This window comes from Sciurus vulgaris (genome assembly GCF_902686455.1).
Source record: "Sciurus vulgaris genome assembly, chromosome: 14".
Lineage (NCBI taxonomy): Eukaryota > Metazoa > Chordata > Mammalia > Rodentia > Sciuridae > Sciurus > Sciurus vulgaris.
In genome coordinates this window covers 74,244,002-74,258,206 of record NC_136475.1, presented here as the reverse complement: position 1 = coordinate 74,258,206, position 14,205 = coordinate 74,244,002, and the positions used below count along the sequence as shown (strand labels likewise).

General features: G+C 40.8%; 1 protein-coding gene across 3 annotated transcripts in view; it reads right to left on the bottom strand.

Moving 5' to 3' along the window:
• The window catches only part of GALNT14 (polypeptide N-acetylgalactosaminyltransferase 14), a 202,617-nt gene that overhangs the window by 173,007 nt on the left and 15,405 nt on the right, over positions 1-14,205 (bottom strand). The window contains exon 2 of one of the 3 annotated variants that reach the window (XM_079109968.1): positions 8,344-8,407. The exons of the other annotated variants lie outside the window; for them this stretch is intronic. Within the exon in view, the coding sequence (XP_078966094.1) occupies positions 8,344-8,361 (18 nt within the window). The 5' untranslated portion in view covers positions 8,362-8,407. The remainder of the gene's footprint in view (positions 1-8,343; positions 8,408-14,205) is intronic. 3 annotated transcript variants of the gene reach the window in all.

The following is a 14,205-nucleotide window of genomic DNA, read 5'->3' as shown; positions in this document are numbered from 1 at the left end:
TACTCCCTTTAACCAATGTTCCAGCCACTTTCCCAGCCACCATCTCCATACTCCATACCCTGCTACCATGGGGTGGGAAGTGAGGGGAGGAGAGGGATTATTCCCTGTATTTAATGGCTAAAACTTTCCAAGTCTATCTTGGTATTAACTGTTCTAGTCAATTTTCCCAGAAGCTCAAAATTTGTACTCTTTCTACATTTAGATTTAAGTTTTCTTTTTTTCTTTAATCATGAAAGCTTTCCTAGTTAGTATTTTAAATATGTGTCCAATTCCATTATTTTGTGTTTGCCTTCAGGGGCTAAAATTATGTTTATGTTGGATTTCCACTACCTATCTTCTGTGGCTACCATTTTCTCTCTAATCTTTATTGATGCTTCCCTTATTTCAATTGCATGCATCTGCCTTTCCCATTTGCACTCTGTTCCACACTGTATTTTCTAGTGTCTACTTCCCCTTGAGCACCTTCCAACTTTATCTTCACTTCTGAAACAGATTTGCCTTTTTCCTCCTATTTCCTCCTTGAGTTCTGCCAGCTCACATTTCACTACCTCCTGCCATCTTGTCATCCCTTCTAGAATTTGTGTTCCTGCTTTGTGGTCTTTCTTCACAGAAATGATTGCTACACTGAGTTCTTTAAATTCATTGTGAAATTCCTTATTACAATTTTCATCTGTGCACTAAGAATATTTCCTCAGGAACTTTCCTTATTTGGGAGTAATTTTCATGGCTCTTGTCGACACGTTTCCCTTTAATATTGTTGCTTCTATTCTCCTGATAGTCTCAGTGTCTGTTTTGGTTACTGATTGTTATATAAGGTGGGTTTTCTTGGATCACTTCTTTGCAGGAAGTTTCCATGATGGGCAGAAGGGCCAGGGGGTAAACTTTCATTACTTATTTTTTAAAAAGCTTGCTTTGTGGGGAAGGTCAGTGTCTGGAGGAGGCACAGGGAGGTTACTGAGGTGCAGGAAGATTCTAGAACTTGACTGCCGGTGGTTACATGGAGTACACTGTGTAAAAGATTGCCAAGGTGAGAAATATTTATCTACTTTATTGTATATATTAGATGCCTCAACAGATATGTTTAGGAAGAAAGGAGGGAGGGAAAGAGGGAGGCAGGGAGGACTTTACTCCCCACAAGCAGGTCTCCCCTGGGTGACCCTAGGTGGATATGCACCTCACTGCTTCTGTAAAGTGAAAGACCCAGAAGGCACCTTCCTTCAATTCTTTAACCCCTGCCCATTATTTGCAGAGTAAGAATATAGCTAAAGTCATTCAGAATCACCCCCACCCTGAACCTCCAGGAAATGCATCCTGCTGGTACTCACTGCCACCTGCTGCCCCTGGGCCTGCCCAGTCCCTCTCCTAAACCTCTCCATTTCCCCCTTTTGACCTCTCTCAAATGCAGCTTATTCAGGGTAGCCCTTGCACTTAGATTTCATGAATTATGTTTATCCTCTAATATCACCTAAAATTACATTTTGGGGTTTTCTATTAGGTTTTCTATTATTCTCCTTCTTGCTTCTATAATAGAATCCAAAAGGAGAAAACAAGAGATTGTTCTGTACCAACAGCCACATTACCCTGGTGATCCTATTTGTTCTATGGACTCACCACATCTCAAATTAGTTACCCTTTGAGACTCTGTCTCTTCATTAATAGAGTGGGCAGAAGAAATTGCTGGGCTTCCTGTTAGCTCCTTCTGAAGTTCATCAAAGCAGAGTGCAGAAGGCAGAGACCTAAGGCCAAGTCTCTCAGCTTTTCCCAAACATCAGTAACCTTGGTGCTGTCCATGGTGCTGATCGTGTTACTGCTCATTCTTTTTTGGCGCCAGGGATTAAACCCAGGGGTGCCTAACCATCGACCCATGTCCCCATCCTTTCTTTTCTTTTCTTTCTTCCCTTTTTTGTAAGACAGGGTTGCTCAGGGCAACCTAAGTTACTTGGGGCCTCACTAAGTTGCTGAAGTTGGCCTTGAACTTGGGATCTTCCTGCCTCAGTCTTCCAAGTCACTGGGATTACAGGTGTGCACCACCACACTTGTCCTCATCCTATTTTTCCCTAAGTTTTCCCCCAGCTCTTGAGACCTGCTCTTTCTCAGGTCACCATCCAAGATGGCTGGTTCTTCAGGACTAGAACCTCACCCCACACCTCAGATTCATATTACCTCTCCAACAACACACATACTCACACTCAAAGACAAAGCAGATTCTCCAAAATACCAATTTGCTAGCTGTCCTGTCACATTTCTCTTGTTGGCTGCAAAAGCAGCAGTAGGAACATGCCACTACTTGGCACCATCTGCCTGACTGTGAGCAAACACAGGCTCCCTCAGCCAGGCAGTGTGATCCAGGAAATACCAAGCCCAGATTCTGCCCCTGACCCCATGTGAACTCTGAAGACTCAGGCTGCAAATGGCAATATCAAATCACCAGGGTCCCAGGACTGTGCCATCACTACACCAGTCACAAATATCACTCTTCCTTACAGAAGTGGCAGATGGGTACATAAATTCTTCAAAAGCAATTTGCTTGCCAAGGACCAAGGAACATATGAATGAAGCATGAACAGTAAGTTTGTCCAAGTTTGGGAGGCTGGACAAGACACCCGCTCAACTACACAAACAGATTCTGAAAGGCCTAACCCAGTTTTCTATCAGGCCAGAAACATTTCTGGCTGACTTAAAGGCCAAAAGAGAAGCCTGTTCTCCTCCCTGTGCTACCTCTTCAAGGAAGGCCCAGAATACAAGAGCAAAACACAAGAAAGGGAATACTGGGTGGGAGCACTGGGCATTTGGTTTTTCTAAAAGAATGAGGATAAAAACAATCCTTTGATAAAATAATCCTTTGAAACCAAATGCCCTTTCAGAAGTCTCTGCAGCATGGAAATAGTGTCCTTGGGGAATGAGAACTATAGGAGCGTTAATCATTTGCATGCTCTGTGATGACTGTCATGGCTGGAGGGTCCAGCAAGCACCCCTGTCTGCAGTTTCCTCCTCCCTACTGAGCTTTGCATTTTAGTGGCAAACACAGCATGGCTGGCATTTGCAAAGAGCTCAGACCAGGGACCAAGAGGACAGGTCCTACATAAATCCTGCCATTAACCAGTCAACTACTCCTAGAAAGTAACTTCCCTTCCCTAGTCTTGGCAGCAACTACGGGACGCAGCAAGTGGATCTGATTTATTCAAAAGCTCCCAAGCTAACAAGGAAGGAGCTGGTTGACCCCCTGAGCTGAACTGTTATCTTATTCCTAGATTCTCTACCCTGAACACCATAACAGAAGGCCTTGTGCCTGGTCAGTCAGCTGCTGTGTCACCCAGACTTAGAGTGCAGCTATCACTGTGGCCAAACGCAGTCACTCTTCAGAACCAACTGCAATGGCAAATGGCAGAGAAAATAAAATATGGCAAATCCTTACTGCAAAACCCAGCCAGAAGTTTAAAGAGTAGAGGAAGTGACTGCCTATGTAACATTTCTCTAAATTGCCCACCTTTCGCCTCTCCACGAGAAACAGATAACAGAAGGAAGCCACCCATAGAGTCGGAAAAATGCATCAACCCTTGTTCTCAGATGAATTCAAGCTGCTAATAGCACTGTTACTTTTAGAAAACCAAAGATGAGGAGTCTCCTGCTTAAAAGGAGCCTGTCAGAATAGGAAACGATACTCTTCTTCCTTTCTTGAAAGTCTAAACTGGTTTGGCTTGAGTCACGTCTAATTAGGACACAGTGAAGATGAAATGCACAGGAACACACAGACATGGACACACACGGGCACTGGCCCCTCCGTTCTCCAGCAGTGAGGACGGATTGGAATGGACACGATATGGTACAATCATTAAACATCTCTCTGGCTTATTTGTGTGCAGTGTGTCTCAATAATGTGTTATGAGGTGTGTTTGTAATTGGCTGCTGCTGATAGTGGTCCTTGAAAGGGAAATGGAGTGTGTCTAAATGCAGACAAAGCCACTTAGTGCGTCAGGACAAGATGAGATGTTCCTCACAAGGTCCAAATGGGATACTCAGGGCTTCTTCTACCCATGGCTTGGGAGAGAGAAAAAGGAATAATCTATCTCAATTTTCTCAGCTCCAGAAACAATATTTATAAAATAGAAGGTGATTTCAGAGCTCATTTATTTTCCTGGTTCACAGTCCCCACTCTCTGCTGACATCATTTTCTAACCAATTTTATTTCCAACAATCGCAGGAACAGCCTCAATTCTACTTGAAATTGTTAAAAACAAATCCATTCTTTCCTTGTCTTTGAGCCCCATCTTTCAAAAAACAGTTTAATTTCTGCACTGCCATTTTTTGGGAAATAATATTCCAGGTCTCCAAGTAACCACACCAGCTCCTTCCTCCTCCCTCTGACCTTCTAAGTTTCTGTATTCTTCGTAAATGCAGAGGAACACAGATGATCCCCAGTCCCCATTTCTAGGCACACTATTCAACAGTCACTGGCTAACCAAATCAAAGTGTGTCCTACCTACAGAGGGCATGCAATTCCAAGGAAACTGCTTCCCAACAGTGGGCATCTGGAAGATTAAACAGCCCAAGGATTAATAAAGTCATGGAAAGGAAGAACCATCTTTCCTACCCAGAGGGCAACCTTCAATGAGCAAAACCAAAGCACAATAGGAAACACCAAGCACAGGGCTGGCTTGGGTGAAATCTGTGGACACATCCTGGCACACCAGACAACTGGAGTGCCTAGGGAAGGGAGCAGAGGGGTCAGTCACAGGGCCCTATGTCCTTCTCATGGCCTCCTAGTGGAACGACCACAGGAAGGAAGAACTGGGGTTCACAAGGCATACTCAGTTCTTAGAGGAGCCATGCTAGCCCTGTGGTAATCACATTTTTTTCCCCTAGTGCTCAGAAAACCATCCATTCTAAAATTTGGGGAAATTAATATCAAACTGATTGGTCTTTTTCTCTGAGCAAGAGAAACTGCACCTGCAAGATTTCTAACAACTCTAACACAGGCCTTAGATCCACGCAGAAAGAATTCTTAAAGGTCAGATTTACAAAGATATGACCCATTTTGACTTGGGTGGTAGGGTTAAAGGTGGGAATTTGAATAACACCTTCGAATTGCTGAATGGCCTGAGGGGGTCAAGCACTTTTTGTCTTCGCTCATTCTTGTGCCCCTGGTGGGCTACCAACAGAGCCACAGGGTTTAAGACAGTAGGCGCTCTAGAGTCTCTAACTTATTAACCTGGATGAGGCAAACACAAGGCTGCCTCCCTGCTTCTGTTCCAGAGCCCCAGGGGACCATCAGGATGGAATGGGGAATGCCAGCAAGCGAGCTGTCCAGCATGCAGGACCCAACCCACAGCCCCCCTCCCCAGATCCTGGAAGACCCAGAGATTGTGCCTTAGCACACCCTAAGGCCACCAGGATAGGGACCTCCCAGGATGGTCACACTGCACAAATACACAAGTCTCCAGGGCAAAAGGGTGTGGCTTATGCTTTTATCCCCCTAATGTGTGAGCACAGTGTTGGATGCACAGTAGATATTCACTAAATATTTGTGAAATTTAACTTAATCATTATCAACAGCAAGAAAGCCACAAGTCAGGGGCAGGAGGCAACTAACTGCTTGCTCTCCAGGCTGATTTGGGGACACCTTTCCTATAAGTCCCCATGTAGCTTTTATCCATGACTTTGTACTGCAACCCATCAAACCAAAAATAAACTATAACAAGCAATCTCAAACTGCACAAAGCTCAGCCTTGAACCGGTCCCTATGGGAATCCTGGCTTCATCACTGTGACAGTCTAAAGTGCATCGTAAGGGCTTTTTGCCTTCTAAAATGAAGTGAGATGATGCAAGTAAATAGATACAAGCTAAAAGAAAAAAAAAATTTTTTTTTTTTTAGACAATGGTCCTAATTTGGTATTAGTCTTTTTTTTCCTTATGTACAAGGAATTTCACTTTGATCTTTTCCTCTATTTACAGTATATTCACCTTTTGATTTTTAAAATAGGACATCAGATGCACTATCACCAACAGGACAATCCCACAGAGCCCGACAGTCCAAGTGGTGAAGCTGGATGCTTTCTCCCTCTGTAGCTGTATGTACTTGCTTTTTTCCCCCCACTTCCTATCCCTCCTTGTTCCAAAGAGAACCATCGACTGCCATAAGACTGTCCCCTGTGGGAGGCCAGCAGTCTTCTCCTGCCTTCTTGCTTCTGCCTGGGGAGCATTAGTCCTCTAAAATGTCCCTCCAAGAGAGCACAGCAGGACACAGACTGCCGTTGCTTTCTTAACCAAAACCTGGGCAAGACCTATGCTCCCCAACCACACTGTCACTTCACTCCTGATGAAGTCATAAGAAGTTCTGTGGGCACTGGCTGACATGTGACCTTGAATAAATCCTCAGGGTCTCCCTGTGCATGGTAAAAATTCAGAGTGCTAGGGAAAGATTCCAGGGCAGTCTGGGACAGCAGCAGGCAAAGAGTTAGTGTAGCAGGTGTTAAGGTTTTAAAAAAGATGAGATCTCTAGAATTGTTCTTCATGAGTTCATCCAAGGTCATGGCCTTCAAAGAAAAAGGTCAACATTCACAACTTAGGTTGTTTTCTGGTTCTTCTCGTTTAAAGGACATCTAATCACATCTTGGCCAGTGATCAGAGTCAACCTGGCACCCTGTGCCTGGCTGGCCCTTGGTCTTCTCTAGAGGACAGAATCCAGTATCAGCTTCACTGGCCATGACACCACTTGGACTGTCCCTGATTTTACTTCAAATCTTCTCAAATGTTTCCCAACCCCAAATTCTTTCCTTTGAATCTCACGCTTCACCAAATCTTCCTTCCCCTGGTTGTAGAATCTCATCACCATGTGCTTTGGAAATCTTAATTTGCAATGAATTAAACCTAGAAGTCCCCAAACGTCCCCCTAAAAATATAATCCTGGTCTAGAAAAACCAGGTAAAAAATTTAGTGTTGTTAGCATATGCAGATCATAAAAAATTGTAGAAACACTTTCCAGTGAATAGAAACATCCTTTTCAAAACTAAAAACAAAACCCCTCTTCTAGCAGGTGGTAGGATCCAAATTAAATGCAAAGATTCTACCTTCTCATTTTTCTAATAGACCTTAATCATTTTGCAAAGAAATCTTAAAGGACTCTTCGCTTAAAATATTTTTTCTGAAAATTCTCTGTTGAATTTTCAGAATCAGTGAACCATTCTGGACAGTGGTGGCTTTAACGTGCCCCCAATAACAACTAAAGTTGTTTCTCCCAGATCCAATCAGAATGCAGGTTGCTCTGTTGAGCCTGGCAGTGAGGCCAGCACACAGGGGTGGCATGGAGTGTGGGACAGACGCCTAGGTTCTGCAGGGCTGGATGGAGAAGTTGGTTGCAAGAATGAAAGGGGGACTCAGAGAGAAGAGCAGCAGACCACAGACACAGGAGCAAGAGCAGATGTCTTTGAATCCTGAGGACAGCTTGGCACAGACTGAACAGACCCCTGGAAGGAGGGCAGCTCCTTGATATGAACATCCGAGGGGACATCCTCTCTCTGTGGCTCAGAGGAATGGCTGGGAAGCTAACCAGGCCTGCTAAGTCCTCTGTGGGGTAGCACAAGGGGTTCTTCCAGGTGTCCTGGGGGAACTAACACCCTGCCAGGGGGTGAACTCCTCCAAGACCCAGGAGCTATGACCACAATACCATCAGCTCTGTCTGTGAAGCTCACGCCAAGGCAGCCCCCAGACTCTCACTACAGACAAAGGAAAAAAACCTCCCACAGAGGGGACCAGAAGCCACAGAAATGAATGAGGAAAACACTTAGAAGGGAAGCCATTGATGTAACAGAGCTGCAAGAGGAGACAGAGGGCATCTCAAACAAAAAATAATAACAGCATTTAATGATACTCAATTATAGCACCAAAAAGCCTTTCTGGGACCAAACATCATGATTTTCAAACTGAAAAGCTCAGCAGATGAGTTGATAAAAAGGATGGTTGCTGCAGAGACCTAAATTAGTGGCTTGGAAGATCAAGCAGAAAAATATATCACAAGAAGAACAAAAATGCCAAGAAATAAAAAATCAGGGGCAAAGAAATATTTGGGGACTGGAGACTGGAAATTTAATTTGTGAGTTAACAGTTCCCAGAAAGAGGGAAAGGAATAAGTAAATATAGATGAGAATTAAACAAATGGAAGTAAAACACTTCTCTGACTTGAAGAAAGACTTGATCTTGCATGTGAAACTGAGCTCTGTGCAGGAGTTGTGCAAAAGGACACACCCCAAAGCATGTGGCCAGGCTCCCAGGGTAAGAAGATCCCGCACACTCCCAACAGAGAGAACAGACACTAACAAAGGAAACGTAATTAGACTTCAAGCATACCTGGACTCCAGAAGCCATGGAAGAGCACCCACAAACTTCCAGATATCAAGTCAGATGTCATCGCCTGTGGAATTATTGTGGAAACACAAGAGTTCTCAGAAAATGTAATTCACATGCACCATCTGAGGAAAATATTCCAACCAAAAAATGAGTGAATTCAAACAAATCTTAAAATGAAGAGGAAATAGTGATGTAACAGACCTTGCAATCTGCACAGTTAAGTCCAAATAGGTAGCATGAAAGTGACAGAAAAGAGGAAACAGAAGTGACTAATGGGAATACTTGAAAGATGAGGCATTCTGCAAAAAGAAACTTAACATTTAGTTCAAAAAGTGTTAAATGATCTCAGTAAAACCTAGGAATCAGAGTGTTAGAAGGCAGAATGAGTAACAGATTCCTAAAGACCCATCTGCCTTCAGTGTAAGAAAGCGAGGAAGCCAGGTGTGGCCCACAACTATTAACCCCAGCAGATGGGGAGGCTGAAGCAGAAGGATCAAAAGTTCAAGGCCAGCCTCAGCAATTCAGCAAGGCCTTAAGAACTTAGGGAGACCCCGTCTCAAAATAAAAAGTAAAAAGTGCCGGGGATGTGGCTCAGTGATTAAGCACCCCTGGGTTCCATCCCCAATACCAAAAAAAATAAATAAATTAATTAAGAAAACACAGGAAGTAAAAGTATTCCTAAAAGACTTAATTCATTAGCATGTTAATGAATGGGTAAGTTAAACATGGGGGGGATCATCTTATTTGCATAGAAATATAAACTTGAATGTCCTGAAAACAAAGGAAATGGCACAGATTGTGCAGTAAAATGTCCAAATTAAAAATGGAAAAAGTTGAAATAGTAATTGGCCAAACCAGTGAAAGGTACTAGAGAAAGTAAAATAAATAAAGTAAAATAAATCGTATGTCAATTATTTGCTAATTATGATAAGCTGAACATTCCTATTATATTCCAAACACAGGGTCTGGAGGTGTAGCTCAGTGGTAGAGCCTTTGCCTAGCATGTGCAAGGCCCTGGGTTCCATCCCCAGTACTGGAAAAAGACAAACAAACAATTCAAACAGATTGGATTCAAAAATAAAAATAGGTATTCAGTCAACATAGAGCTGTGACATAAGAAACCTATGCAAAAAAGAAGGATCAACAATAGAAAAATGCAAATGAAAACGAAGCAGGACAGACAATTTAATATCAGATGAGACAGAAAGTTAAGGTGCAGCTTGAATTGCTGATTTCTAAGAACCAAATAAAAAGGCACTAAAATATTAGAAAGCTCCTGATGGCAGGAGATTTTGAAAACATTAAAATTATAGTGTACGATTTCAGAAGTGGACAGACCTAATAGACCAAAAAATGACATAAACAAAGAAGACAATGATAAATTGAATCCAGAAAATTTGTCTAATATGTATGTTATAACTTATAACTTTACAACTTTCAAATAAAGAATATTCAGAGCATCTCCCCCCATATGTCCCAAAAATACTTCAAATATTGATTTTTATAATTGACAATAAAAACTTAAGAAATTTGAAAAATAGAGATTTGATACACCTTATTTTCTTGTCATAACTTCACAAAACTAAAAATAAGTAAATCAAAAATATCAAAAAACCCTAAAGACTTGGAAATTAAGAAACATGCTCTGCTCCTGGATAGCTTTTTGGACAAAAAGAAAATCCAAATTAAATCATTTAGTAAGAAATGAAAAGCGGAAGAAGACGTGCCAAAATCTATGAGATAGAGCACACATTACATGCAAAAGAAATAATCCTATGTGCCCTAATTTTTAAAAAGAAAAAAATTATTCAAAAATAAAGTAGAATTACTAGCAAATAAAGCTAAAATGAATGACTAAAAAAGAAGGAAATAGAGTAGGAAGGTACACAACTCCAAAACACGTGTAAGACAGATAAACCCCTTAAAAGTGGGTCTAAGAGAGGGTCAACTACCTGTGGTTAACAAAGTGCATGGAGATGTGACCACAGTTATAAAATAGAGAATTATGAATACTATGTGCAATACCGGTAAGATCTGAAAACCTAAAGGACATGGTTAATTTACTAGCAAAACAGAACACTACCCAAACTGATGAAATAAGAAGAACATGTAGAAAAATACCAGTTGTAAAAGTGTGGACTGGGCAAGTACACCCCAACATTTCAGAACCAACAGGACTCATGCAGTAGTCTTGGGTAGCTGTTCTGGTCAACAGGGAGTTTTCCTCCATTAGTTATTTTGGAGACCAGTGTTCCTTAGGTCACATGGCCGGGCCACCCCTAGAGTTTTGTCATCTGCATTAATCTGGCAGAAGAAGATATGAGGCATTGCATGAGAGAGATCTTCTGGCCTGGCCTGGAAGTAGAACTCACCATTTTTCACCCATTCTATGTGGTGCCACCTAATGCAGGGAGAATGGAAAACTCAATCTTGTCGCGGGCCCCAAGGAGAGACTGGAACGTGGTGAGCAATTAGAAGTACCTGTCACATCATAGCAGAGGTCAGGGAGATGATTAAAGGGCTACCACTGGTGAAGTCAAAAAGGTCTGCTAATTTCACCACTGAATGTCATTTGGCCATTAAATGACAGATATGTCAAAGTCATTTAAACTTTTCCCACATTTTAAAAAAATGAAAAATTTCCCCATTTTATGAAGCAATTATACTCTTAAATCTCAATTTAAGAGTACAAACTAATCAGACATGAAAATTGATGTTAAAATTCCAAATAAATGTCAACAAATAAAATCCAGAGACATAAATACAAATAAACTATAACTGAATAGAGTTGGTTCAAGAATTCAAGGATGGTTCAAAGTGATCCAAATAAATTGCTCATCAATAAGGAAATATGATTCAAACAAAAGATGACAAAACTCCAACATAATTCCTATAAAAACTTAAAAATAAGAATAAAAGAAAGCTACTAAACATAATAAAGAATATTTAATAAAAGTGAACACTAAAGCTATTTGCATCAAAAATCAAGAATCCTGTCCTATACTGTTCTGGTAGCTCATTTTCAAAGTTTTCATGAATGCAACAAACAATGAAATAGTCAAATTAAATATTTGAAAAGGAAAGACAAATTGAACTTATTTTAATAGTGATATGATTTTTTTCAGTGCTGGGGACTGAACAGCAGGGACTTGTGCATGCTAGACAAGCATTCTACCACTGAGCAATACCCCAGTTCAAAGACATGATTTTATACTTGGAAATTCAATAGACTGAGAAGAATTAATCACAGATTTAATGAGAAAATTCTGGTAATGAATATGATATTGCCTTAAGAAGAGACAAACAGGTCAGAAGAACAGAGTAGAGTTCCCAGAACTAGAATCTAATTTTATAGGAAATAAATATATGACAAAGGCAGGTATTTCAGTGAGTGGGGAAATGATGATTTATGTAATTAATGATGTGGACACAAATGATTATCCGCAAGAAAGTAAGAGTTGAACCCCTACCTCAAATCTACATAAAAAGCCAGGCACAGTGCTGTATGCCTGTAATCCCAGCAGCTCAGCAGGCTGAGGCAGGAGGATTAGAAGTTCAAAGCCAGGCTCAGCAATTTAGTGAGGCCCTACACAGCTTAGCAAGACCCTGTCTCAAAATTGAAAATAAAAACAGCCAGGGATGTGGCTCAGTGGTTAGGTACCTCTGGGTTCAATTCCTGGTGTGGAAATAAAAAAAAAAAAGACATAAAAATAAATTCCAGATGAACCTAAGGTTTTAAAGTTGTTTAAATCACACAGAAGAGGGATATTGACAATGTTCTAAATGTAACTTAAGAGTCAGGAATATCTTTTTAATCAAAACAGAACATTCACCTCATTTTTTTAGAAAGACATATTTGATCATATAAAAATATGCCCAAAAATTATATGACAATATATATCATAAATAGAGTCAACAGAGTCAAAAATTGATTAGAAAACATCTGTAACACATAAAGAGCTTATCTACAACATTCAAAGCATTCCCATAATTGCCAATGATAAGAGAAAAACAGCCCAATGGGAAAATGGGCAGAAGATATAAATAGACATTCAAAGAGGAGCAAATCCTTAAGCACAATAAACACCTGAGAACATACTCAACCTATAGCCAGAGGAATATTAAATTACAATTGGATTCTATTTTATACCCTGACACTGGCAAGATGCAAATGGCCACATTTACACCAGAAAGGACACTGAGCAATTTCTCTCATACTTTCCCACTGGAAATGAGGATTGTTTTATACAACAATCTTAAAATAGCCATTAATATATAAAATTACAAATCTCTATTGGATCAGAATTCCCACCAGTAAAAATCTTACCCCTGAAAAGTAAGAGCTCCAACATATAAGAACATGTGTACCCAGATATATATTGCAACACTGTCTATAGAGACAAGAGAAGAGAGTGAAGGTGAATACCCACAAAATGGAAATGGTTGAATAGGTCACATCCATACCACAGAATATCATACAGTCATTAAAAATAATGAGCTAGCTGACCGAAGGATTTTTAGAATGTGTAGTTAAGTGAAGAGAAAAACGCAAAGAAGTATTATATGATGGATCTCTTGCTCTCCTTTTCAAAAATAATCAAAATAAATCTGTTTATATATATTTACAAACTGATTACACAGAGAAAAACATGGAAGTTAACGTGTCCATGTTGTCATGCTGTTTGCCCAAAAGGGGATGAAGGAGAGGTTGGTTAGTCGGGGGAGTCAGGAAGAAGATAAATTAATAAGCTGAAGTAAGAAACAGAGCCTGAACCGTACCCCTTGATGCCCCATGAACATAATTTACCTTTTTTTTTTCACACAAATTGGGTACCTCATTTCATTTCTATGGTTGTACATGATATAGATTCATACCATTCGTGTGATCATACATGTACATAGGGTAATGATGTCTGTCTCAGTCCACCATTTTTCATACCCCCCTCTCATTTCCTTCTACATAATCTAAAGTTCCCCCATTCTTCTCTCCCTCCCCACCCCCATTATATATCATTCTCTACTTATCAGGGAAAACATTCGGCCTTTGGTTTTTTTGGGATTGGCTTATTTCACTTAGCATGATATTCTCCAATTCCATCCATTTATTTGCAAATGCCACAATATTATTCTTCTTTTTGGCTGAATAATATTCCATTGTGTATATATACCACAGTTTCTTTATTCAATCATATGTTGAAGGGCATCTAGGTTGGTTCCACAATCTAGCTATTGTGAACTGAGCTGCTAAAAACATTGATCACCTATTTTGATTTTCTAAGATTTTCTTCATTCTACCTTCTTTCAAACAAAATGGGATCCTATTACGGATACAACTCTGAATCCTACTTAATTTTTTTTTTTTTAACTTGGAACATATGAGTGTATTTTCATGCCTGCCACATTTGGTCCTTCCTGAGTCCAGCTTCCCAAAAGCACAGTTTGGAGAGGAGCACACTATATCAGTCACACATCTCAGCTGACACCAGCAGACCCAACAGGCTTTGGGTGACCTGGTGTACAGGAGAAGAAGGAATTTCTTCTGGGCCCTGGTAACAACAGAAAGGTGTCTACCTGCACATCTGGATTCCTCCAAGACATGCGCAGGTACTCAGGCCTTCTGAACTCCAGATGCCCAGCACACCCCTCCCGGGACAGACTGTTCTAAGTGACTTCTGGCCATGGCTCTGCCAAATCCTCATCTAGAGGGGATCAAAAGAGGCAAGATGACTTTCCCATGGGACATTTCTCTAAGAGCAACTACATGAATTAAAGATGAAAACTAGTCAACCAAGAAAACCCAAATCGATGTTGCTGAGAAATATGGAACAATTCATAGCAACTCTCATGTAAGCCAGAGGGGTA